Here is a 26244-nt window from a genome sequence, read left to right as displayed (position 1 = left end):
CCAGCTTGTGGGACTACAGTTTATTTTCAACAGCAGTAAAGTGGCCATAAATCTACAGATTGACTTTGTTCCAGTAGAAGTACCTTAAATGAGTGGCATATGAAGTCCCTTTTTTTATGTGTCTTTTTTTTTTTTCTTACCTTTGCAAGCAAGTGCCTTTTACTCTCCCTCGCACCATCTGTACAAAGTAGCTGCTCTGCTCATGCTAAACACCAGCCACCAGGTCCCAGGAGCTGTGATGACCTAGTTCTTGGGCTGCTGAGTTGAGCCAATAATCCATTTTGGACTAATTGAAGCAGACCAGATTCATATCCAGCTGATTCAAACACTGCACAGGCCACTGGAAATGGCAAACTGGTTTTTAAATTCTGAATTCTATCACCTATTTCATGGAACTGCTTTTTTCTCTTTATGCTTGATCGTATCATTCCTGTACCTGTGGCACCAAAGGAGGCAGCGCTTACTGTTTGTGGTGCACCGTAGCTGTTTCTCACTGGTAAGGCACCAAATCCTTTTCCTTCTGCCCACTTGACATGTCTTCAGTTTATCCTGTGGGCTTCAAAAGTGCATTTTCTAGGGCACTCACATTTCATAGCCCTTCTTGTCTCTGTGTGTGAAGGAAGTCATTCCTGAAAGGCACGATGTTTGCTCTGCTTTAATCCTGGTGCCTAACGAGCTTCAGGATTATCTGGTGAGAAAAGTATTTGAATTGTCTGAAATTGAGAAGAAGAAAGCAAGAGAAAAAACTGACCTAGACAGGCTGCTGCAGGGTTTCTCTCTAGTTTTGCCTCTTTAAGGAGTAAGAACAAGGCCATTTTATAGAAGGGCCGGATTCAGACTTGGAGCCTTGAATATTTGATGAAGATCTCCGTGGCTTAAAGACATGACTGCTTCCCTCTGCGATCAGCCAGCCTGCAGCTCCAGTTCAGGCTGGCCTGTCAGCTCTGGTGCTGGTCACTGGTGGCTCTGCCTTCTGCATGCCAGGTAACACCCCACGGGAAGCACGGCTGCTTTTCTCCCTGCATCTTGGGAACTTCTCCCTCTTGACACCGTGTCCATGGGGAGGAGGCTATCCTGTCATCCCATGCCTGTCTCTGTAGTCCTCTGAAAATCTGTCTATACTACGTACAAAGTTGTAGGTAGTCTTCAATTTTCATTGTTGCTGTTGCTATTTCTGCCATTAGCCTCTGAGTTGTTTTCCTGATACCAGCAGGAAAAGACAACCCCTTTGCTGGAGAGCCTGAATGAGACCCAAGGTCCTGTACATACCGCTGTGGACACTGCTGAAGACAAAACTTATGTGACCACTGCCGGTGTGTGCGGAAGATTCACAGTATAATATATATATAGGCAGCTCACCTCAAGGAAGAATGTTTTAAGTAACCTTTTTTTTTTTTGTATTTCTCTATTTTCTGGTGGATATTGTTGTCTGAATGATTTCTTAAAATGTCTCTGAAGAAATAACATTCACTATCACCTCTATCTAGTACATGTTTGTTTATAAAATGTAGTTTGAGTAGTTTGTCTAGTTGAAATGTGTCAGCTGGAATTAATTCCTTCCTGGAAAATGTCAGCTTTTAGTTGTCTGACAGTTCTTGAAATCAAAGCACAAATGTAGAGAGAACTGGTGTTAGCAGCCATAATGATAAATTGATCACCTGGCTTGACCAGCTACAGATCGGTGTCCTGGGTTCAGCTGGGACAGAGTTCACTTTCTTCCCAGCAGCTGGTGTGAGGCTGTGTTTGGGTTTGTGCTGAGGAGAAGCTGATCACACACTGATGGGCAGAGCTGCGCCAGGACACTCAAGGACTTTCCAGCTTCTCTGCTGTGCCCGTGTCTGCAGGGGCAGGAGGAGCTGGGAGGGAGCACAGCCCCAGCCTAGGATTTGACCTTAGGTTTAGGATGGAGACCCAAACTGGCCGATGGTCAAGTCCATATCATGCCCAGTAGAGAGACGAGGCTCTGTCTGGAAGCACTCTCCAGGCCACCTCTCTGCAGGTGGTGTTTCTTGCTCCAGCTGGTCCCTCTACCACAGTTATCTCACTTTCTCAGTCAGCTCTTGGTCTCAGATGCTCAGGCTCTTATCTCCGTCCCAGGATTGCAGTTTCAGGACTCTCCCTGCTCCGGGATCATGAGCTGGGAACAGGCTGAGCCTTGGTCATTGGGTGGTGAGCAGGGTCACTGTGTGTCACTCATTTGTGTATTTTACTATTATTCTTATCATTATTATTAATATCAGTATTATTGAAGTTTAGTTATTAAATTGTTCTTATCTCAACCCACGAGCCTCTTTTCCCTTCACCCCTTTAATTGTCTCACCCATCCCCAGGAGATGGAAGGGTGAGCAAGTGGTGGTGTGGTGTTTGGCTGACAGCCAGGATCAAAACTACAACTATCAGAAAAAATACAATATTTACTGTCAAGGAAGAATTACATCTCTGGTGTGCTGTGAGAAAACGAAGAAGTTGGAGATGATTGAAGTCTAGGATTCATCTGGGCTTGCAAGAAAAGTGCCTCATTAAGAAATTCTGACAGCCTCGCTCCTGGCACGTGCAGCCACGCTGTTGTGACACTACAGAAGTTAACGAGGAAGTCTGTTCTAATTATAGTGGAGCAAGAAACTGGAGATTGGAGATGGAGCTCTCTAAAGCGTTGCAACTAAATTGTAAAGCAGACTGCAGTTAAACAAGGGTGTTAGTCACATTAGTTTTGATCTTCCAGTCAGATTGGCATACACAGACCTCCTCTTCCCCTGCTAGAAAGTACGCTAGTACTTGCAGTGACATTTAGCTGGGGTAACCTTCTATTTACAAGATTAGCCTTTTGGCTGAGTAGCTTTTCAAACTCAGACGCTCACTTTTAGAATTACTCTTTAAAGATCAGGCTACATGCAGTAACTGTAATTTCTTTAACTACTTGTAGTACTTATGTCTGACTTATATTAACTATTTAATGGAAGCAGTCCAGCCTTGAAAACAGTGGTATTTAATAGATCTGGGATGCTCTGTCTTAGGCAGAAGAAACAATATTTTTGGTTTTGGCCACTGTACTTCATATGAGCTCAGCCATGGACACAAAAAAGCCCGAAGTACGTAAGTAGCCCCTTAAAATCTCCATCAGATATTTTGCTGGATCAGTGTCTTACAGGACAGAGAATTAAATGCCTTTTCTCTCAGACAGGAGAGTGTTGGTTATACACAGAGAAGTGATTTGGCTGGCAGTTTGGGAGGTGAGCTCTCATTAAGCTGTGGGCTTTGAGAAGACTCCTTGATAGCGTTTCCGCAGCAACTGCCAGTGCTAATTTTGTAAGTGTGCTCCAGCTCTTTTTAAGATCATCTTGGTGGTGCAGCACAGATGAAACATGCAGCTCCAATGTGTTGTTATGAGATGCCTTTTAAAATTCTATTGACAGCCTCTCTTGTAGGAACTTCACCATCTGCTGCAATCTGAAAGGATAAGACGGAAAATCTATAGCTGGTGCAAATCCAGGCAAACCGTGCCGAGAAGGAGTTTGTCCCATAGCTGCTAAATCACAGACTAGACAAATGTTTTAGTAAAGGTGTCAGTCTCAGGGGTGTAACATCCCTTTCCAGTTTGGGAAGTGCTGTGGGGTATCATATAGGATTATTTTTGTATATGGTTAGCAGCACAGTGTATCAGACGGTGCCTCTCCATAGGGGATAACTGCATTACGGCTTTGAGACAGCGAATTCCGTGTGAATAGATCTTGGTGGTGGATAAAAGCCTCACCAGGCAAGCATCTTCCAGGAAGGAATGGATGATATTTCAAATCAAAACACTGTTGCTGAAAACGGTAACTCTCTGTCTTTGCCCCCCTGCCCGGCTGAGTTCACCGCATCCACGTAGTTGCCACAGTTGCAGAGGGGTTTGGAAGAACACACAGCAGTGGCCTGTTGGGGAAGTCTGCTCCTGTTGGCATGGGAGCCTGGAGTGGGTGGGAGGGGGTCAGCAGGTTAAACCCAAAAGCAGGAGAAGAAGAGGAAAAGAAACTACAGTACTGAAGAGGAGGGCAGGCCAAGTCCCAAGGAAGAGAGGTGAAGAGGGATTCAGTAGACAGGGTGAAACAGGATTACGAGAAAGAAGAATGAATTCCTTGGTTGCACAGGTGTTGAGCAGACCAGCATGTGAAAGATGATATATTATTCAAGATGGGGCTGACGGGATTGACAGCATTTAGTAAGAGAACAGGGCAGGAAACAACAGCATAGGCTATCAACAGCTATGCCAAGGGTGAAACAAAACCATTTCTAATGCAAACTTTTGATTTTCTGAATTTTGCATGTTCTCTCTCTCTCTCTGATTTTAGACTCTGATATTTTCTCTGTTAGGGAAAAATATGAGGAATTTTGCTGAGGTATTCACAACCTGGAAGCACAGAGCCCATTTAAGTGAATACCTGAACATTTTCTCTCCTCACTAATATGTATCCATGCATATTGTTTTTACCAGGCATGATTTGACTGTGTTCTGCACTTTGGTTTACTTCAATGGAGTTGCACAATCTGAATTGTGGGCACAGAACCGGTAGCTCCAAGCTCCATTTTCCAGCACACAATAGCAGAGGTTAAAGATCTCTTCCTTAACTAGCGATGCTCGTGGTAGATGTTCTTTTCTTTCTGTAATCAGATCTTTGAGAACAGCACTAGGTACCCATCAAAGACTAGCATCACACACAGATGCAGCCACCTTCTGTGGGCTCTAGTCCCTGACCACGATGATGTGAAGCAGAGTCATCTATCTAGCATCACACACAGATGCAGCCACCTTCTATGGGCTCTAGTCCCTGACCATGATGACGTGAAGCAGTCATCTATGTCCCTCCCCCAGGTCCTGGTTATCCACAAGAATTGGTGCAACCTGGGCTGAAACTGTCAGTCTTGCCTCTTCCCACTTCCTGGAGGAATAAGAAACTGCTCTCTCCCGTGGTGTGTAATAGGTGCACGGTCTGGCAGAGACAGAGTTATGATTCCTGTTTTGTTTTGTAATTGCCAGATACTTTCCATCCCTACTTCGCTGCTAATAAGCTAAGCCTACAGTCTCAAAACTATTCTGTGAAATTCTCCTCCCTGTTTGGTGATAAGCTCCTGCAAAACAGCCATGTGTTGCTACCTAGCATTAATATTATGCTGTCAAGTGGTGATGAAGTACGTAGCTACTTGACTGTTTCACACTGTCAGACAACAAGATATCAAGTCAACAGCTAGCCTTTGCTGGGTGCAGCACTTTGATTGCAGCCATCTCATGCTTCCAACTGTAAATATTAATGGTGTAAGATAGACCTTTATTGGCTACATAATACTTGCCTTAGCACTATACATGACACTGTTGTGTTACTTAGCTAATTATATTCCTTGATAAAAATTTTGAGTATGTTTTTATCCTCCTGGTTTTTTCTTTGTAGTAGAAAGTTGATTACAGACAACAAACATCATTACATTTTAGCTTCAGGAAAGACTTTGGAAGAGATGCATACATGAAAAGTGTAAATGAAAACAAAACTCTATAAACATCTGTGTCGATAACTACTCCTTGAAACTCTGTTTTAATCTTGATTCAGACATTCCATTTGTCAGTGAATTTATTGTTTCCTGTCACTTTTTTCTTTTTAGTGTACTTGCTGATAGGAATGGATGACTGTCTCTACCTGTGAACCATAGCTCTGTCCTGAGGGATTCTTGGATCAAGTACTGCATACCTAGTATAATATCTAGTAATTTTATTAATGTTGCTGGCATTCAACGTGTTTGCATCTGAATGTGATCTGGATGAAGCCGACTCTAATAATTACTTTTTGGATAACTGCTGAAGATGCAACTAGTTTATGAAGTCTTTTTCTATGTCATAGCCAGTACAATACATGAGAAGAAGGTCTCCAAACTTCTGTTAGAGATTTCTCTTCACTTTCTACTTCATGCTTTTTACCTTACTGCCACCTAAAGATAACTAACAGAAAATACATTGTACTTCAGATTAGAGAGATTTACTCTAATGTGTTAGGAAGTAGTGGCAGCCTCATCAATGTCTTTCTTTCAAGAAGATTCCCTATGCTTTCCAAAGATTTTCTTGAAGATCATACTTGTTTGAGACAGGAAAAAATCTGCTGGCTCAGCTCACTGATTTTATCTCTGGTGCTCCAAGGCAAGGCTCATTGACTATGAGTGCAACTCAACCCTGTTTCTAGCCAGATGATTAATACAGATCTGGGGGCTCTTCAACACAGGCCGAAAGTAGCATTTTCTACAGTGTGTGGAGTCAGGTCAAAATCCACCTTTATCTGCAGGTGTAAGCTGTTTCTGATACACCTCCCCTTTTGATTCCACTTTTCTCAGATACTAGAGTTGTCCTCTGTTGAAAAGACAGCCTAAGGGGTTCATTCTTCTCTGCTCCATCCTTGATACCATGTTTCTTAAATACTAGCGTTCGGTTTGGAGATCCCCTTTAAAGTGGGTCAATATCTTTTTGTCAGAGAGGAAGACTGAAGCACGAAATGGAGACATGATTAGCTGATGATCAGTTACGCAACCCATGGTGGAAATGGTAATTGAATTTAGTCACCTTGTACTGGCTAAACACTGCCTGTGCAAATACCTGTGATCAGTCCCTAGCAGTTGTATCAGTGCAGCCCTGACCAGGCTCTAACACACCTACTGAGGCAAAATACCCTTGAGTGTGGTCCTCACTCCAGTGTCCTAGTGCCTGAGGGCTCAGCTCCATGCCCATGGGACTGTGACAGATTAAAGATTGCTGAAGGGTCTTGCTTTGATTTTAGATAGTCTCAGACATTGAAAGAATTTGGCTCCATCACTCTCATTACCTGTAACTGCCTCAAACCAAGGATGACCCATTTTGTTAAGGCACCTGGCTGCAGTTGTGTTGCAATGTTCGAAAATAGTTCATCCTCTGCCAAAAGCCCATTCTGAAGTCCCACAGACCTGACGCTTTGCTCGTTCACTGTCTTTACTTTTTATACCACAAATAAGCTATTTAATTCAATTAATAAGTGAATAAGTGATTTCCAAGATGCTTTTCTACGGCGCCGAATAGCTCTTCTGATTGACACTGGTATGCTTCCTCAAAATATTCCCAACCTCATTCTTATTTCAAGATCAGTAAGGTGACCATGAACTCAAGCAAGTTATGTGTAATTTTGTCAGATGTGTCATACATTAGTGTTTTCTTCTGGAAGAATACTTCCTTCTCTTTCATCAGTGGCTTTGAGATGGGATGAAAAAAATGATCATGAGGTAGGAATTTTTGACTCAAAACGTTCTTGAGGTGAAATATGTCATTTTTGGATTCTGGGTCCAGGCCAGTTACACTCCAGCCAGCCCATGCATCAGGGCTGAGTGCTTCTCCAGAGGAGGGGCAGTAGGTGAGTACTGACTGCCTTCTGTGTGAACTCCATCTCAAGAACTTCACTGTTTTGCAGACTATTGCTTAGCAGCAAGTTATAGCAATAATGCTTTATTTTTTTTTAAGTATAATTGTTAAAACATCCTGGGGTAGATTGTGGTCTCTCTCTCTCTCCCTCTCTGTTCAGTTCCTAGTAAAGGACAAGATAATAAAACTTCTATACCTTACAGATGTGCCACAAGCATTCACATGGAGTAATGAAGTCGTTCATACTGAGCTCAGATACAGCCCAGATGTTCAGTAGCGTCCCTGTCTGTATGATTTGTACAAATCCATTTTACTTACAATTTTCCTACTTGTGTCATTTAATTTCCTTCAGTATCACTTTGTGCCTGCAGGATCTCTTCCAAAATCACCTTTTTTGATTGCTTCCAGGAATGACAGGCAACGCTGAGAGCACTGAGGTTTTCTTTGGGAGTCATCTCTGCTCTGCCTTCTCCAGAGAGATCCTCAGCAACCACTGAGGGTCCCTGACTCTATCACATACTGAAAGATTGGGGAACAGTTTGTGTGGGGATAATAACTTCCACACCTGTAGAAAGTGACAGAAGACACCACCTTGTACTGGTGGGTATAGGTCTGCCATGAAGGACATGTTACATTTTCATATATATGGAAACCAAGTGTTTTCTTTTGGCCTGAATGAGTTTTCTGTTTGATTAAAGGAAACAATTAAGTAAGAAAGGACCCAAATGGAATTTTCCATCAGACACACCAGTGTCCTTTTTGACTCTTGCGTGCGATATGCTGCATCAGTTCACAGGATGGCAGCCTTTGGGATTAGAAAACGATAACAGTGAACCTAAGAGGACCAAACATCAGGCTTTTGCATTTGTGGATGCTAACCAAAATCAGCCGCGCAGAAGACGTGATGTTGCCAGGCCCTCCCCATGCCTACGCTCTGTTTTCTCAGGGATCTGAATTGTGAGCAGGTTTGGGGATTTTTTTGTATTTCAGCATTAATGTCCCCCAGGTGTCAGCCAGGCTTACTGCGTTCAGACCAGGCATCCTTTTCCTGGATAACTGACAAAAAGTCAGCAGGGGAGAAAAAGTCTTGTCACAGGATGATCAGGAAAGCAACTGCTCCTTTAATTTCACCCACAAATGATTACTGCTTGGAGAAGAGGGAACAGAGGAGCCTGTTCCTTGGGAGATGAGAAGAGTGCAACGTGTGAGTGTTACTAGTGCTGAACCAGGCAGAAACGGAAATATTTCCATTTATTTCAGTAATGCATAAACTCGACCACAAACTACTTCTGTGCTTGATAATCTCCAGAGTCCCTGCCCTACCATTTCACAGGATCCACCAACAACCAAAGTTGTCTGCAGTGGTGCAAAATGTGCTCATGCTAAATCATTACAAAGGTTTGTAAAGCTGCTGTTTCTTCTGTCCTTTCCACTGACTTACAGCAGTATCGCACTTTTTACTTCAATGCTCTTATTCTTCTTGTAAATGGAATAATCTGTTCTACCAAATATTGTTTGAATAAATTTAAGGACCGTTGTATTTGCTGCACAATTAGTTTGGTACAAAGCTCAGATATTTCTGTAACAAGCTCTGTCTCCCATTTAAGTGGCTTTGTGTATCAAAACAGATAAGTGTTCCTGACCTTTGGAAACCAAAATATTTTTCAGATCCTCAGGAACAGCAATTCTTTTTGTTGCTTTTTAGTGGAAAAATATTCTGCAAGCCTAGTAAAGTGTGCAATTTTTTCAGACATTATTAAGCATGGAATTTCATAACAAGAACTGAAAAATCCTCTGCACGAGAATGTACTTTCAAGTACATACAGTACTTTTCATGTACTTTTACACAGTTCATCAAGACATATATATGCAGATTAATGTGCCAGCCTTGTTTTATCTGGAAACATAATAATTTCATGGAACTTTGATAGTAATCTTAAGCATATTGTTAGTTTCCAAGGCATTAACACGAGCCTACAAGATGTATTTGTTATGCTGAGCTAATATGTCAATACCATAGAGGACCATGGGTCTCATCCAGGCACCTCAGTAAATGTGGGTAGATTTTTCTGAAGTGTTTAACCTGTAGTATTTGGGAGACCTCTGTATTTCCCCTTTATCTGGCATTCTTTATATGTACAGTCTTTCTAATTGTGGTGGTGAACAAACTTCCTCTGAAGCCACCTTCATCCTAATCTGGAAATAAATTCCCTGTAAAGCCTCACACCTGTGTTTCAGTTCTGTTAATTTTAGTGAAGAGGATTAACACTGAATCCCAAGAGATTGCTGCCACCATGAGTAAGTTCCCTTTTCCATCACAAACTCCTTAACTTCTGCCTAATTTCTTTTTCTTTTCATAAGTACTCAAGTGAGAGCCCAGATTATATTTTTCAGTTGAAAGTGAGTTTGGAATTTTCTTAGAAAATTTTCTTAGAAACTTTTGGTCAATTCAGCTATTTGGGAATTATGGAATTAAAACAGGTTTATGGTCTCGTTTCAGTCAGTGTCTGACCAAGTTGTCCAGCCATTAAAAAGCATCTTATCTGTAGAAGTGGAATCCAATAGGCCACTAACACCTGCTGTTGGGGTATTACTGCTGTTTTGCTATTTTCTAGATAAATATCCATATTTTTGAAAAAATAAAGTTTCCAAAATTTACCACTGAACATAGCTTCATTTCTATTTTCAGAGGAAAACAGACACCAAAATACAAACAAAACCTTTTCAATACTTGCAGCAAAATAATTTTCTCATCAATTGTATTTTAAGAAGCAAAGTAAATGGGAAACATGCCAAGTTTGGCATTAGAGGCAGAAATACCAGAATTACCAAAATGTTCAATGTTCATTCGTGTTTGGATAGTCCTTAGGATGAGATCAGAGTTACACTTTTTATCTAGAGAGATAACTGGAGGACAGAGGTATTTGTTCCTGCTCTTACAAAAAAAAAAAAAAAAGGCAAAAGTAGAGGATTATTTTTATATTTATGAGTTAATTGTTCTACAGCTGTTTTCGGAATACCTCCCCTCAGTGCTAAGCCTGCTGCAGTATTCAAAGATAGAAAAAAATAGAGAAAAGAGAAAAGAAGATCATCTCATGAACCATCAGAGAAAAAAGATGTAAAATTTAGTGGATGAACAATGCAGGCATGGAGTGGAGGAACGTGTTACAAAGTGGGCAATGACTGAGGTAAATGCCCATGTGAGTCCACAGGGAAAACAGCAGAAGGTGAGAAAAAGGGAAACAATGCCATTGCAACATAAAGGACAGTGTAGAGACAAAATGGGTTAATCTGCATACTAAATGTGTTGTGTGAATACCCTACTTCAGCTGATTCCTATACTGCAGAGCGTTATGCTGTCATATGTCATCAGGGCTCCCTTTGCTGCTTATCTTTACCATGCGCATTAAATATTCAACTGCTTCTCACTGATGCATGCAGTAATGCTGGCCTTGTGAGGAGCTTCCTTGTCTTTCCCAGCTAAGACACATCAGATAACCTTATTGTCTTTGCATCCTAATGCTTTTGGACCTTATGTTATGACACGTATTAAATGTGTTTCTTGCAATATCCTTTTAGAAGTTTTAGTTAAATTCTGTGTTTTGAACACAGCCTAATAGAAAATAGCAAAGGATATGAAGGGGTTGTTCTGCTCTGAAAAACTGTAAAAATGGCATTGTGACATTTCCAATGACTTCCAGAGCAGAGCTGTTCATTTTTCAAATCTAAATATATTTCTTCTTACCCCATGTTTGACCTGGCACAGGAATAAAGCTGGGCTCTCTGGCTCCTACCTTCGATGGTAATGATTCTGCCATGATGAGTGATCTACAACCAAGAGAATGATGTGAAAACAAATAAATCCCAGCTTTTTCCCCCACTCAGTTACACTGACTCTGCTAGGCTAATAAAAATAGTAAAAACTTACTTCAGTCAATGAAATAATGTTATTTCAATAACCCATGATTAGACTGGAAGAAGTTTACCTGTGCTGTACAGTGCTTTTCTCCCAATAGTTGACATGATGAGGGTTTCCTCAGGGTAAGGTGCTACAGAGAATAAACCAGAAGTACCAGGGAATAAATCCCCTTTATGCTTACAGTAGTAGCCTTACAGAACAGGGGTTACACAGACCAGAGTGCTTATTTCCTTCTCACAGTCAGGTCCCTGTCTAGATCATAGGAGCATCAGGAAAACTCCAAGGTGAGAGTGGGATTCTGCTCATTGATAGTTCTCCTAACCCATGGCTTGCTCCCCCTTGGGAAGGAAAGCCAGCAGGAGCTGTCATGGGCTGGCTAGATTGCTGTGACTGCTGGAGGCTGAGGGCATCAGTTCTTGAAAAGGTCCTGTCACCTGGTCCTTAAGTGTCACTGGCTTCAGTACGGTTTTAGAGGATGTGAAGGAGTGGTTTTATGTACCTCTGGTTTCATGAGGTTATGTTATGGCAAGGCAAGGACCTCAAACGCAGAGGAGTTAGCTACGCAGGACAGGGAATTTCAGAAAAATGGTTCAATTTTGAAGATATTTTACTGTACATATTAGTCTTTCTCAACAGGCACTGGAGAAGACGAAAGTCACAGCTGATACAAATGTGCTCACTCACTAAGACATTGGTCTGATGCTGCCCAGTGGCCTGACCCAGTCTTGCTGCCTGGAGCCATGGGCTGCTCAGCCACAGCGTGAGGGAGACCGGGAGGTGACTGCTAGGTGTGGCAAAACCCTCTGTTCACTCTCTGCGGGTTATGACAGCTGGGATAATCTTTTCAGTGGCCCAGGGCACGGCCAGCTCCTCAGCTGGTGCTGTGCAGGAGCAGCAGGTGAGTGACTTGTTTGAAAATCAGGGTGGTAGCACTCCTCAGCTTCAGCTGGCTGACCCAGCTTCACTCCTTCATTCTGCCACACCCCTGAGGCTGAATATTATTGTCTTAGTGGTGCCAACATTGAGCATTCAAGCTTAGGTTAAGAAGAAAAATCATTACATTGCCTTAAAATAACTATATTTTAACTTTTTTTTTTTTAATTTTGTGTTATACCTTTGGCCTTCTGTGGCTCTTAAAACCTTCTCCAAGGTTGGAAGGGCTAGGAACTTATCTTTCATGGAGGCTGAAATCTGTGTGTTGGAGCATAAACACAAGCCACCTAGGGCAGAACTGTTATTTCAGCTCACAGGTGTTGACAGTATTGCTATCCTAGTTTCACAAATAAACCATCTCCGAAGTATGGAAGTATCCTAACCATCTGCAGTAGGAAAGAGCACAAATTCAGGACAAGAATGAATCTATACTGATCACAAAGAGAACAAAGTTCTTTCACCAAATACTTTCCCTTACAGGTGTGTAAATTTCTTCTTTGGTATTTGTTGTTTGGGGTTTTTGGCATTTGAAGAAGCAGAACGCTATCACTGCTCTTGCACTCAGTCTCCTGACATTGAGCGGTTTTCTGCTGGAAAGAGGAGGTGAAATGTTGTTGTTCTTTTTTTTTTTTTTCTTTTCAAATAATATCCTAAAATTCTTCTAAATTGTTTTGCAACCTCAAGACATAAAAGCAGTGAGAATACTGGCTCTGAACTGATGCAGTGTGAAAGCTATCCTGCATGGCTGTATTTGCCATTATATGGCTCTGTAGGTCTTGAAAACAAAATATTTTTTGTATTTCCATGTATAATAGCAAGATAGAAATATACAAGAGCAAAACTAATGGGTAAGGCCACAGTGAGACTGATGGAAAATGGTGTAGTTGTTACATTTCTGATGTCCACATCTTTTAGTCAAATGGTAATTATCCACTAATAGCCTTATAAGTATGAATATGTAAATAGCTAGGGAATGCATTATTCATTAATCACCAGGCATTAATTATTGTAATTAAGTATCATTTGCTCTGTTCATATTACTAACCCTTGCAGTTAATGAATACATTAACTAATTGCTGTAGAGCAGATTCAATCAAAATTCTGTGTGTCTGTGCTAGGGAAGCCTAAGAGAGTTTTATTGAATTTAGATTCAATATTGAACATATCTTACATGCTTATCGGTGTATTTTTAATGACATTAAATGTGAATCATAACCTCCAGTGCATGATGCTTGTCCCTGTGCCCAGGAGGATGGAATGGTACCATCTGGAAGAGGATGTGAAAGCAACAGCGGTGCACATCAGGGCACATAGCAGTAGCTGTCTTAAGCAGAACTTTAATTCTGGGACATGAAATCTGCCACCGCTTTCAAGTTTCATGTATATTCACATGTACGATAGGAGAGGGTATGGGTTGTGAGGAAGTGCTGTCCCAAAGGTGCAGCTGATGATAACGTTCAAGGAACAATTTCAAAGCATGGCTGAGCTGTTGGCCAGTTGGTGCCGGGACACGTCTGCCTTCTCCGAGCACAAGCAGAACGCAGCAACAGCAGGATATGTTCCTGAGCCTAACAGGGCCTCAGGGCACTCTTGAAACATAAAGGAAAACAAACAATCAAAATCTGTGTGGTTTGGTTTTGGGTTGGGTTTTTCTTTTTTTTACTCTCTAGAGATAGATTTCAGGTAGTACTAATCTAAGTAATACAGAAAGAAGACTTGGTAGAGGTTTTTTGTGGCTTTTTTTAGGCTATAGATCTTAGAACCAGGGTTTGGGCTTAATGAAGTAGAAATTGTGAACAATTTTTCATTGCAAACAAAAATTTCCTTCTTTTTATGGAGAATCACTAACTCAAGATATAAAAATATAAGTTCAAGTGCTAAAAGTTAATAGATACAAGTAAAGTGCTCCCTTGGCTGAACTTTTGGGTGTCAGGCCAGGGAAAGTATTTGCAATGAAAGGATGAAACCTGATTTCATCGCTGCAAGCTTGAAGCAGATTTTTTCCTATTTTTAGTTTCACCGCCATACTGTAGACACATGCACTGAGTAAACAGAGTATTGGATCTAGTTTCTTAAAAATTAACTGTTTTGGGAGCAAGAGAATTAATGTGTGAGTACAACAACAGGGATATTTTCCAATTCACAGACACATGGGCTCTTTGTAGTTAAAACTGTGATAAAACTGTGCTGGCAGTATTAGAGCACCTGCAGAGGAGGGTCAGTCCAAGCCTGGTTTTTAAGGGTCAGAAGTAGGATCTATTGTCAATAAAGCAATTCTGTAATTCCCAGTGTATAATTCCCCACTGAAACAGCTCTCGTGTTTGTCAAACACATTAAAGAGTACCCTTTTATTCATCCCACAGCTGATGCAAATCTCTTTGCTCTTCCTTCTCCCATCACCACTGTCTTTCCCTTCTTTTCAGAAATCTTACTTCTTCCTCAAGCCTGAACACTGGTACTTCTCTACCCATATTTCTGAATGGCAGTCACTGGTGTCTGAAATGTAATCTTAATATCAAAATATAGGGGGATCCATTAGAGATAATATCAGTATTCAGCACCACAAGCCATGCTCCCAAAAATCCTGACCTTGCTTGTTTGATGATCTCTAAAGTCCCTTCCAATCCAAACCATTCTGTGATTCTATGATTTGCATGTCTGGTATCCCACCTCTAATTCTGAGCATATTGAGATGATGGTTTTCCAAGCTCTTCTTGAGACTCAAAGTGGTATCTCTGAACAAGAAGTTTTTTTTTTTTTTTTTTTTTTCCTTCCTTGTGTTTTGTTTTGGTTTTGAGATTCTCACAAAAAGCATGAACTCAACTATGAGTTTGTGTTCTAAATAAAAAATCAAATATCAAAAGATTTGCAATAAAATTGCAACATTAGAGGTGTATGAAGATCTTGCTGTTATATCTTAAACATAAATATTGGTCTTTTCAACCCCTCAAATTCTAAAAAATCTTAGCAATTGGATATATTTCCAAGAAAAATAGTGCCTACTGTCATTATTAATCCAGTTGTTTTTTCATGTTTGCTTTGGTTTCTCTAGCTGTTTCCCTTTACATGTCCGACACCTGCATTGTTTTTAAAAATATATATATTCAAGAAAGTTATTTCAATTAATCTGGCATTTGTTTCTTTATTTTTTTACCTTTTAAACTAGAAATATAGTCTTGTTCTCCACTGGAAGACCTGTGCATGGAACAGCTCCAGTTTATGGGCTGTGACAGCTCAGTGGAAAGGGATGACCCATCAAAGCATCAACTCGTAATGCTCAACAGTTTAGTAAGTATTAACAGTGCCTAAGGAGGAACCAAGTAATAAGAGTCACTTTAAGCCATGTGAATAAAAGATCTTCCTCTCTGAATCGTTGGTCTGGGGGCTTGTTTATTTATCTGTGCTCTGGAAAGTACCAAGAGGTACGCAGCAGAGTCATCTGGGTAACGTGGTATGGCAGCTGAACTGCTTCCTTGGGAAGCACGTGCCGGGCTCTGCACGCTCAGCGCTCCTGGGGAACACGCAGGGGATACTCAGGGTTTTGTGTGGTGTACCTGTAAAGTGCAAATGTTCAGAAAACACAGCACACGTAAAGCAAGTGAACAGAGCCATTAGCAGAAAATGAGGAGCAGGCATGAAGAGACCAAGGCAGAAGGTTTATTTTGCGTATAAAGGTAGGAAAGTTATGTACACATGCACAGTGGAGTTGAGAAATACAGAAGTACAAAGAGGAAAGGAGAAGCGTTTCTGAAGTCAGGAGACGTTTCATGATGACAAGGCATTAGAGGAAGGAAAGAATTCAGTTGCAGGTGTGTACTCAGAAAAAAGAAAGACTGAAGTGACGCTCTGATAATATATTCTAGATTAATAACTTGCCTATTTCTGTAAATCCACATAAAACCTGTATTTAATATTGTATGTACCACTCATATGAATTTTCTAGTATTGAAGAGAAAGAGTTTTGGAATCTCTAAAACGATATATTCTTTGGTTTTCATATTATGCACATTGGTGTAGTATGTCAGACACACTGTTATTACATGTATTGCTTTCTATCTTTCTTCAGCATTAATACCAGGATGAAATTTTTGCTTATTCTATCCATATTCTGTAAAGTATGTAGCAGTTTGATTTACTTCTGTGGGAGCTGAACTAAACCCAGTGAGAAAACCCCAAACCCATTGTGATTTTTAAAATTTGAATTATTTTTTTTTTAAGAAAAACTTGGCTTCAACAACTTTGGTTCATAGCATCATTTTTTTTTCATTAGAACTTTCAAGATTTCTTATTTCTTTGCTTTTAGTTAGCGTTCTGAAATGATAGGATAGTTTTAATATCAATTTGTGATGGTGTTTAAATTTGTCATTTCAATAATGCCAAACCAAGTAATGCTTTTAGCCGGGTTGAAATGAAAACTACAGTTTGGAATATAATTTCCAACCTAATACTTTGGCTATTACTTCAAATTTCTCCAAATAAAAGAAAATCAACATCTTAACTAAAACCAAGGTGAGTGTTTGCATTCTGTTTTGTTTTACTTTGATATTTTAAACCAAAATGCAAATATCTCACACAGAAATATTGATTTAATGAAAAAAAAAAATCTCTTCCTCTGACATTGTAAGTTTGATCACATCACTTTATCTGGAGTAAAAAAAAAAACCAAAAAACAAAAAAACCAAACAACCAGTTTTCCAAAATTGTATTTTCCTTGACAAAAAAATCCAAAATGCAGTTTGGTTTTTGGTTTGTTATCTTTGCTTGTGTTATATAATTCACAATATTACATGTGATTCTCAGTAAGTAAGACAACTAAGCCCTACATCCGATACAATACATGGTCTCATTTCTGACACTGCTACATTAATTTCATCCCCAGTGCTGGAAGATGCATTCTAACCATGTCTTTATTGTTTGCTTACAAAGAGGAAAGGAACTTTTAGCTGAATGATTTTTTTTTCTAAATAAGATATGAACAAGAAAAATACCCAATCAGTTTTCTGGTGTGATAAAGACAGCAAATAAATTATCCTTGTGTAATACAATTATTATAAGCAAAAATATTGTGCTTAAGTTTTCATACTAAGGTAGGTGCCTGAGACAGGAATACGTGACATATCACAGGGATGAACCATGGTATTTTCCGTAAATGTGCAAAAAAATCTGTTTGCTGGTTTGGTTTTTTTTCCCCTGAATATAGGAGTAGACTTTTTAATAATATTAGTGTTGCTGCAATTATGCACTGAATGGTATTCAGGAAAATAACAGACTTTGGGACATTTATGAAAGGTGGGAAAGAAAAAATAGGAGTTTAATTCCCAGGCAGTCACTTCTACTATATTCTGCTGTGGCAAAACTGGAATGTTGGCATCTTTACACACAGTTTAAGCTGTCCCAATGTAGAATTAAAGGTAGGATTTACTCTTCATGAAACTTCCAAGTCCAACCCAAGGCAAATTGGGTAGGACTGAAGAAACAAGGTCAGGTTTGAAGCGGGAAGACTGCAATATCAGTGGGCTCAAGGACTCCTGCAAAAGATCAGCTCTTCTCTTTGGAGTCATAAAACCTCACTGTCCAGTGTCAGTTAGTCTTTCCTGCAACTCTGCTACGTGCCATATCACTTAATAAAAAACCACCGCCTTACACACGCTTATTCTTTTGGATTATCACTCAAGGGCACTATTTAATGACTAAGAGAAGTACAGAGTCTATACAAATATCATATGATCATGAATGCCCAAATAAATGGTTGCACCATTCCTAAGTCATTTTTGCCTTAAGGAATTGTCCAGATAAACAAAACCTCACTTTTCACTACTGTTTTGTATTTAACAATGTACTTCAGTTGTGGCTACACTCTCAAAGGTAACTACACAGATATTTTGCTATAAAATTTTTTGCTAACCTTCCTGGTATTCATAATTTTCAGGTCCCTTATTTTCATTCTTTAAAGAAACTGTGAACAACCAAACAACTGAATGACCTTGGTTGTTTCCTAAGAAGGAAAAAAAACACCGTAATTTTGTCTGAAGACACTTGTATCTGTTGACAGATAACATAGATTTACTCAAAGTTGTAAAATCTTCGAACAAATAACAAATTATGATTTTAAAGTCTGATGTACTTACTGGCCCTTTCTTGAGAGAGGAATCATGATGAACATTGAGATGGCTGTATTTTATTTCAGGAGAAGATATTGGAGGTGTACAGGCTACCAGGTGAAGGTTCGAGATTAGTGATCTCAGTGCAGGATTGCCACTGATTCAAATGGATGTGAGACTGTCCTCAGCATGTTGCCAATTGCTAATCCAAACTATTATCTAATTATCCAAAAAATGTCAGATATTATTTCAGAGGTGTGAGACCAAACTGCCAAAGAAACAGCAATGAACATGTCGTGCGATGCAAAGATAGCGACAACCTATAAGAGTTAAGGGTGAAATTAGCCTTAATAAAGGCAGTGGGTCTTTGCCACCCATTCCAGTAGGGTTTGAATGCCACCATCAGCACATCTTACAGTTCTTGTTAATATGTATTGCCTGTTGGTGTGTCCCACTGTTGCCTACTGGCAATGTGTATGTGGTGAAATGCTCTGGTGGAGGTGGGATGAAACACTTTTTCAGATCTGCTAGCATTCGTTCTAAAATTAAGTGAAAGAATTAAACCAGATCCGAAGCGATTCCTAGAAAATTCTTCAAAGAAATATAAAACATTTTTTGAAGCTCTGATGGTTGTATTGCTTTGCTAAGCTGTTTGGTCAAGGCATCTTCTGCTGCATTAAAATAGAAAAGTTTCAAGACTCCTAATAGTCATCCTGTTCACCCCACTCAACTGCTGGATCATCATCCATTCGCAGAATGAGATAGGAGAGAAGCTGAAAGAGATTCTGCCACAACAGTAATGAGACAAAAAAGGAGAGGTCGCTTACATCTATCTCACAGCGGTCTCCAGCATAGTTCACGTCGCAGAGGCAGTGGAACTTGTTGAGTAGGTTCTGGCAGAGGCCCCCGTTCAGACACGGGTCAGAGCTGCACTCGTCAACGTCCTTTTCACACCTAGAAGAAAGACTGCAAATAGTGAGCATCTGAAATCACAAATCCAATGCATCGAACAGGCACATTTTGAATTCGGAAGCTTTTGGGGAAAGGGGGACTGGGATGCTCTATTTGAAATCCGAGGTACATTTCCACAGGTGTTTATGATTTTATTAACTACCTGATTAGCCACACTCAAATCCTCAACTTCCTGTCTTATCTTCAAACACAGATAGTGAAGCTGGAAATTTCATCTCTGTAAAGCATGTCGTGGTTAATGGTGCTTAGTGATGTGAAATTAAAGTTTGTGTATGATTTTAGTGCTAGATCTGGTGCAAGTCCTGCCGACAGCTTGCTTATCCGTTTTCATTGTTCTGGGGAGCTGAGGGCACGTTTTCTTTCTCGGTAGTCTGGATGCAAGTCAAACAAATTTGTGTTTTTCTCAGCTGAGTGCTCCTAGGAATGCTCACCTGCTTTTCTTTTTTTTTTTTTTTCCTCAAGTTGAAATGACAATCCATGCCCAGCAGAATCTCTTGTCCAGCCCCTCTGAGGAGACGGGCTCCAAGAATGGTAAGAAGGGGGCAAAACAGGGCTTTACAAGCTTAAACATGTGCCATTAACTGGTTTGGAGTTAATTCTGATGATAAAGGAAATGCAACTTCTCATAATTTCTCAAGGCAACCAGTTCAACACTAATGAGGAATATGTGAGACTGCCTGAAAACTAGGAATGATTTGATGATTTGCTGCTCTGACAAAATTCATCGTTAATTCCCTGCCCCCTTTTTTTCCAAATAATGCTGACAGTTAATCTTAATTTTCCCAGATAAAGACAGATTTATTTTTGAAGAAGAGTGTGAGAATTATAAGGAATTGCTTTGTTCAGTCCTATTCATAACAACACAATAAATTTTAGCGTTACATTAGAGAAGCACTATTCTTTATATTAAACGCTTTTAGCTTATTTTCTTTATTATAATCTATAAAAGAGTTTCAACAGTTTCCTTCAATGGTAAGTTACATTCACATACTTCAAAAAGCTAAATTAAAGTATTAATCTGATGTATAAAAACTGTGTAGCTATGAATTTACATATGCAAAACAAACAGAAAAACCCCCTCAAATCCTCCAGGGAATTAGGCACCTGAATCCAACTGAGTTTCCAGAACACTTGAAGACCTAAATCCCTTTGGTAATTTTGAAAATCCCAGCCTGAATTCAATGAAAAAAATGTTTTCAAGAGACAGTTATGTCTCCTTTTATGAAGAGTAATTTTTTCACATTTCCCTTTCCACCTATTATTAAGTTTGTTCATTTTTTTTTGTGATCCCGAGTCAATTAATTGACATAGAAAGATACTATTTTTGTCTATACTGTGCATCATGGGTTTCTGAGAGATGAAATATTGTCTTAAAGGAAAATGCCTGCTTTATCAATCTGTTAGAAAATCTAAAAAGGGTTTGCGTTTTAATGTTTTTATTAACTGATATATTTGTATTTGTTCTGAAAAAAAAGAAGGGGTACAGTTTTCTCATCTGGTATACTAAGATCTGCAAGGACACAAGTACTACTGATTTATGGTTTGACAGCTTGGAGAAAAAGAGGGCAAAGAGTCAATTTTAGATATTGGAGAAGAACGCCTTGCTGTGATAGTCAGTTAAAGCCCAGAATGCTTGGTATAAGGCTGCCATTCAATGTGAGAACCATGAGAATCATAAAACAGAGATTCTTGCTAGCCAGCGGGATGGATGTAAGGAGGATGTAACTTCCTAAAGCTGTAGTTAGCAAGTTGTCTGGCAGGTGAAAGAAGAATGAAAAAGTACTTTCCTTCTACCTTGAAGTACCACGAAATATACACACCAAAGAAGTGTTTGAGAATATGCTTTTTCTTCTTTATATTTTATTTTATTTGATCTTTTCACCTTTTTTTCCATGTTGTGAGGTGGTACACAGACCTTCTGGCTGACTTAAACACAAGAACGCAGATGTGTCTGGCAACTACACTGTGCATTGAGGGGGTGGAAATTTTCATTTCATCTATCTTTTATAGCTTGCTGCACTGTTTTCACAAATCAGTGGGTTAATAAGTTTTGGAGAGAATGAAAACCTTTTGTTGAAAACCTCTTTGTGTTTGCAGAGCCAGCATAGCTTGGTCCTGTTGAACCTGTGGATATTACACTCTGAGCTAATGCTAATTTCACTAAGAGCATGTGCAGTATTTCCTTTCCCACTATCCAAAAGGGTGCCCTTACCTATTCAGACTATCACAGGACAGGGGCAATGTCTTCCTACATTTCTGCAGCACCTAATGCCCTGAGGCTGTCAGCCTCCCTGCTCCAGAGCTGTTTGCAGAACACTAGGAAATGGTAAGTGACTTTTGACAACACACTACAACATACCGAATTTCACTGAGAGGAAGGCCTCTGCTGTTTCAGACTAAACTATAACATTTAAAAAGTATTTCTAAACTTCTAAAAATAATAATTCTCTTTTCCTACATCAAAGTACCAAGCTTTGATACCATCATGTATTTTATCTCATACCATCTCTGTGGGAGAATGAATTGTATATTCAGACATGTGAAAATGAAACAGTTTTGCATATTCGTGTGTCAGTGTATTGTAGCTGATTTTTATAGATGAGGGGGATATACGTGTTTGTGTGCCCCCTATAGAAAGATAACATTATAGCTTGTTATATACAGAATGGGCATGGAATAAAAAAAAAAAAAAGCAGGCATGTAGAAGTGTAAAATGCTCTCTAAGAAATAATATCTTGCACTGAAGTTAATGGTGCTATGTTGGACTGAATACTGCTGCACCAATTTGTGATATTTTTCTGAGTAGAACTGCTAGACTTATAGGCCCTCGAAGTCACTGAAGCAAGGAAGTGCTGAACTTAAACAGCTGCTTTGTCTGTATTTCTGCAGGAGGGCAAAACCCCTGTGGCAGCGACCCTCTGCACCCTTCTGGAACAGCTTTTGGAAGAATTGCTCCACAAAGATCTGCTGGGGACATCCAGCATCTCACCGTTCTCCAGCAAATCCCAGCAGGCACACACACGCCAGCTCGCCGTTGAGATCGGTGCAGTTGCCGTAGTTGAAACACGTGAGGTTTCTCTCTTCGTTCCCACAAACCGTGTAGGGTAATCTTCTGTACCTAGGTAAATAAGGCAGCAAGGGCAGTTGCAGTTGTCATTTGCACTTTCCTTGTTTCTGGATGTCTTGTGCTCTCTCAGCTTTTCATCTGGCTCTAGTCCACTGCTTGAGTGGAAAATATTTAGATCTATCTTGCAAATTTGTTATTTGAATGCAGAATCTAGGGCTGTTCACCTGCAAACAGAGGGAGCAGTGCTCCTGCTGGCAAATACTCCTCAGTACCCATGGGAAAGGTATGATGTTTTACCTGTAAATGAACACACAATTTCAGGGGCTGCATACACCTAGTGCCTCCTTGGATACCCCACATCTGTGTGTACCGTCAATGCCTGGTGCCTCGGGGCATTGCTGGTTGATGTATTGTCCAAAGGCAAGGCAGCAGGAACTGAGGTATAAGACTCACAAAACATGTTTTGATTAACTTTTAAAATCTGTTGAATTTGGTTTTCCTTTTCTGAGTATTTACTGGCAAGTTCCCAATTCATTTCTTAGCAAAAAAAAAAAAAAAAAAAGGGACAACACACAACACTCTACCTATGATACTGATGTGGATCATAGAATAGTTTGAGTGGGAAGGGACCATGGAGGTCAGGATCTATGTGATACCTGGAGAGTTTAGTAGAGAGTTCAAAAGAGAGAATTAGCATACAAAATTGACCATACTGGGCCCATGTAAGGCATCATCTTCAAATCTCAGGATGTCCTCACTACTCAAAAAAAGCCAACAAAAATTGAGAATTGTGTCATTATAGCTTAAAAGACTGAGGCTGGGCAGCACGAAGATGTTTGTCTTTGGGCTGCAGTAGACTGGGTTTGTTGGAGTCCTTTAGAGGTAGGAGAAGAATTTCGCCTTTTCTGAGAGCACTAGGACATGCTCAGAAGGGAGGAGTTTATGGTCTGCAGAGAAGGACAAGTAAAGGGAGAGACACCAGGGAAGAACCTGCAGGCTTTATAGAGGAACAGGAAACAGGCGTGTGAAGAGTCTCAGAAGTGATGGGAAGAGTGGGCTGTGTGGTGTCTGCAGCCACTAGGACTGCTGGGCTGAGAGGGCAGCATTGGAGGAAAAGACCCACCTGGCAAAGATGCTGTGAGTGGGGAGAAAAACTGCTTTACAAACCCTTCTGTTATTTTCTCTTTCCCACCAGCTCTGAATTTCTTAGAACTACTTCTTGTTCTAAAGCTCTATTACTCCAATATGGTATAGTTTTAGAGATTCAAACCCCTTTAAATCTTTTTTTTTAAAATGATGTAAGACATCTATCTCAGAGCTCTGGCGGACTTGCAGTCTTGTCATCAGAGATCTCGTATGACCCAGGCAGGCAGCAGAGCTGTGCCTCGCTCCTTGTCTCCTTGGCACAGCCTCATCAGTCTCTGCCTAAGCTGCTGTCTCTCCACTGTCTCAGTCCATGTCTCATTGATCTGGACAACTTTATACGTTAATTCTGCAGCCATGGCTAATATAGAAATATATGCATAACAGCTAACAGGTCTGCAGTGTGCAGTTTATTAAATGTGCATTTAAAATGGAGGCATCTGTGGTGTAATAATCCTTTAGGAGGCACCTGCTAAAATCATACAGATCTGTCTTGTTTACAGTACCTGCAAAATTTTCCCGTGAAGTTACCAGCACACAGGCAAGAATATCCATTAATCCCATCCACGCAAGTGGCTCCATTTGCACACTGGTGGCCACGGCAGTTGTCTATGTCCTCTTCACAATTCACCCCTGTGTAACCAGGTTCACAATGGCACTCATAAGAGGCGATCCCATCAGTGCAGTTTCCATGAATGCAGGGATTTGAAAAGCATTCATCAATGTTGACTTCGCAATGGGTGCCAGTCCATCCTTTGGGACATATGCAACGGTAGGAGGTATAGAAGTCTTCACATATCCCCTCATGCATACAGGGATCTGAGCTGCAGACATCTACCTGCAAACAGCCAGTAAGAGCAGGGTTTGCAGATATTTTGAGAAATTGTTCCTCTTGGGGTTTTGTAGTAGGGATGTCAGCATTTTCAAAGTACGAGAGATAAATGCCACTGATTTCTATGGTGCTCATACATCCTTGCAGGCCATCCAGACTGTCAAAAGCCTTGTCAGCCACATAGATGTCCGTCTCTTCTCTTAAAAAGTTGAGGTTTCCTGCAGCAGCTGTGCTAGTTGCAGTGTCTTTCTTGTTATCTATATCAATGTGCCACCTAGAGGACTGGGACAGAGGCTCTGCCATAGAGATGGTCACTTGATGCCATTTCCCATCACTCACAGGGAATGAACTAGCAAGGGTCAGCTTATAAAAGCTGTTCCCACTTTGCAACTGAAAGAGTAGTTTGGAATGATGAATGCTGATGGTAACAAACTCTGGCTCCTTCTCCGCATACAGCAGTATCACATCTGTGTCCCTAGTTCGAAAGCCAAATACGATACTGGTGAGGTCTCTGCTGATTTTTCCATTGCTTCTGTAAAATATCGCACTGCTTCGGCCACTAAACACTGCGTTAGCAAGACCTGTGCAAAGATAATAATTGAGAAACCAGGCCAACTTTAAACCAATGCATGTGGAACAATATTTCTTCAGTGCCCCACGCTCCCTGTTCTCTAAGCCCTTTTGGGTTTGCTAGAAAAATCAATCAAATTCCACCACAGTTTCAGTTATTTTTTCCTGGCCACTTATGGCTATAGAAATTACAGAGCAGTGCCAGCACCAGCTATACTGACATCAAAAGTGTGCCCCTTTGCATCATCTCGAGTTATAATTCGACAGATATAATTCTAAATTAGTGTTAGCTCTCTTTTTCCTCTTTAGACAGAGAGAAGGAGGTGGTCATGATTGTATACATCTCAGACCTGAGGCTGAGAGGGCATTTCAAAAGAAAATATATATTTGTCATTTTATGTTTGTTCTCTAAGTATTGGCAACTAGTTATTCCCCACAACAGGTCTGGACTGGGTGAACCTTTGTTCTCAATTCCTCTCTTCTTAGAAAAAGCACTAAAGAGTATTGGACTGGATCAGGATTTACTCTCCCTGATGGAAACAGGATGGATTTCATTGAAGTCAGTTGGCAAAAAAGCCCCTTCAAAATCAGCGTCAGAAGAGTTGTGCCTGTCACATTTAAAGCCAGCTGCTGCCTGCGCTGCCACAGCCATACCTGGAGCACCGAGCCCGTGCTGGCAGGACCGGGAGGGCAGCAGCGCTTGGTTCGTACTGCTGAGAGTGAAAATTGATGGGCAATGTTGTGGCAGTTTTATGGACATCTTCACAAAGGTATTTGACATTGTTCATTAGCATGGTTTCAACTAAAACTCACTAACTCGCTGGGCTGTAAGTTTGCACGTTCTGAGATTCATGAGGATTATAGGCAGGGAGGAGAGAGAGGAAGGAATGTCGTCTGTTTGTACTTCAGGCAAATTTGTGAGATCCTAGTGCTGAGATAAGGTGGGTTCCTGACTATCTCTGGGTTCAGTAAGTCTCGGTGGAAAGAGCCCCCGGGCGTCCCAGCAAGAAATTACTGGCTGTATATCCTGATACTAAGGCAGGGGAGGTGGAACTTCATTGCCTGGCCCATCAAATGTGGTGTTTTTCTCCCAGGAAAAGTTTCCCTGGAGGAAACTAGACTGAAAATGAAAGTCAGACCTTTCCAAAATGATTTCTGATTTTTCCAACAGCTCACAAAGATGAGATTTTGAAGCTCAAAAGCTAAAACACTCCTTGCAGAACTCTTACAAAGTCCTGAGCACAGCAAGCTGTCTGGATGTGCTTTCACCTTCCGTTGTGACACGGGGCATACAGCTTCGCTGTT

General features: G+C 40.6%; 1 protein-coding gene across 1 annotated transcript in view; it reads right to left on the bottom strand.

The window, feature by feature from the left end:
• Positions 1-26244, bottom strand: part of LOC104466895 (protein crumbs homolog 1-like) — a gene marked incomplete at its 5' end in the record, with an annotated part of 73809 nt that overhangs the window by 5805 nt on the left and 41760 nt on the right. Inside the window, 3 exon segments of the mRNA XM_010080463.1 lie at positions 19183-19309; positions 22317-22445; positions 24044-24950. Coding sequence (XP_010078765.1) covers positions 19183-19309; positions 22317-22445; positions 24044-24950 — 1163 coding nt within the window.

This window comes from Pterocles gutturalis, unplaced genomic scaffold (assembly GCF_000699245.1).
Source record: "Pterocles gutturalis isolate BGI_N339 unplaced genomic scaffold, ASM69924v1 scaffold15109, whole genome shotgun sequence".
Lineage (NCBI taxonomy): Eukaryota > Metazoa > Chordata > Aves > Pterocliformes > Pteroclidae > Pterocles > Pterocles gutturalis.
Note: the sequence above shows the minus strand (reverse complement) of the source record. Positions and strands in the feature narration are given on the sequence as shown.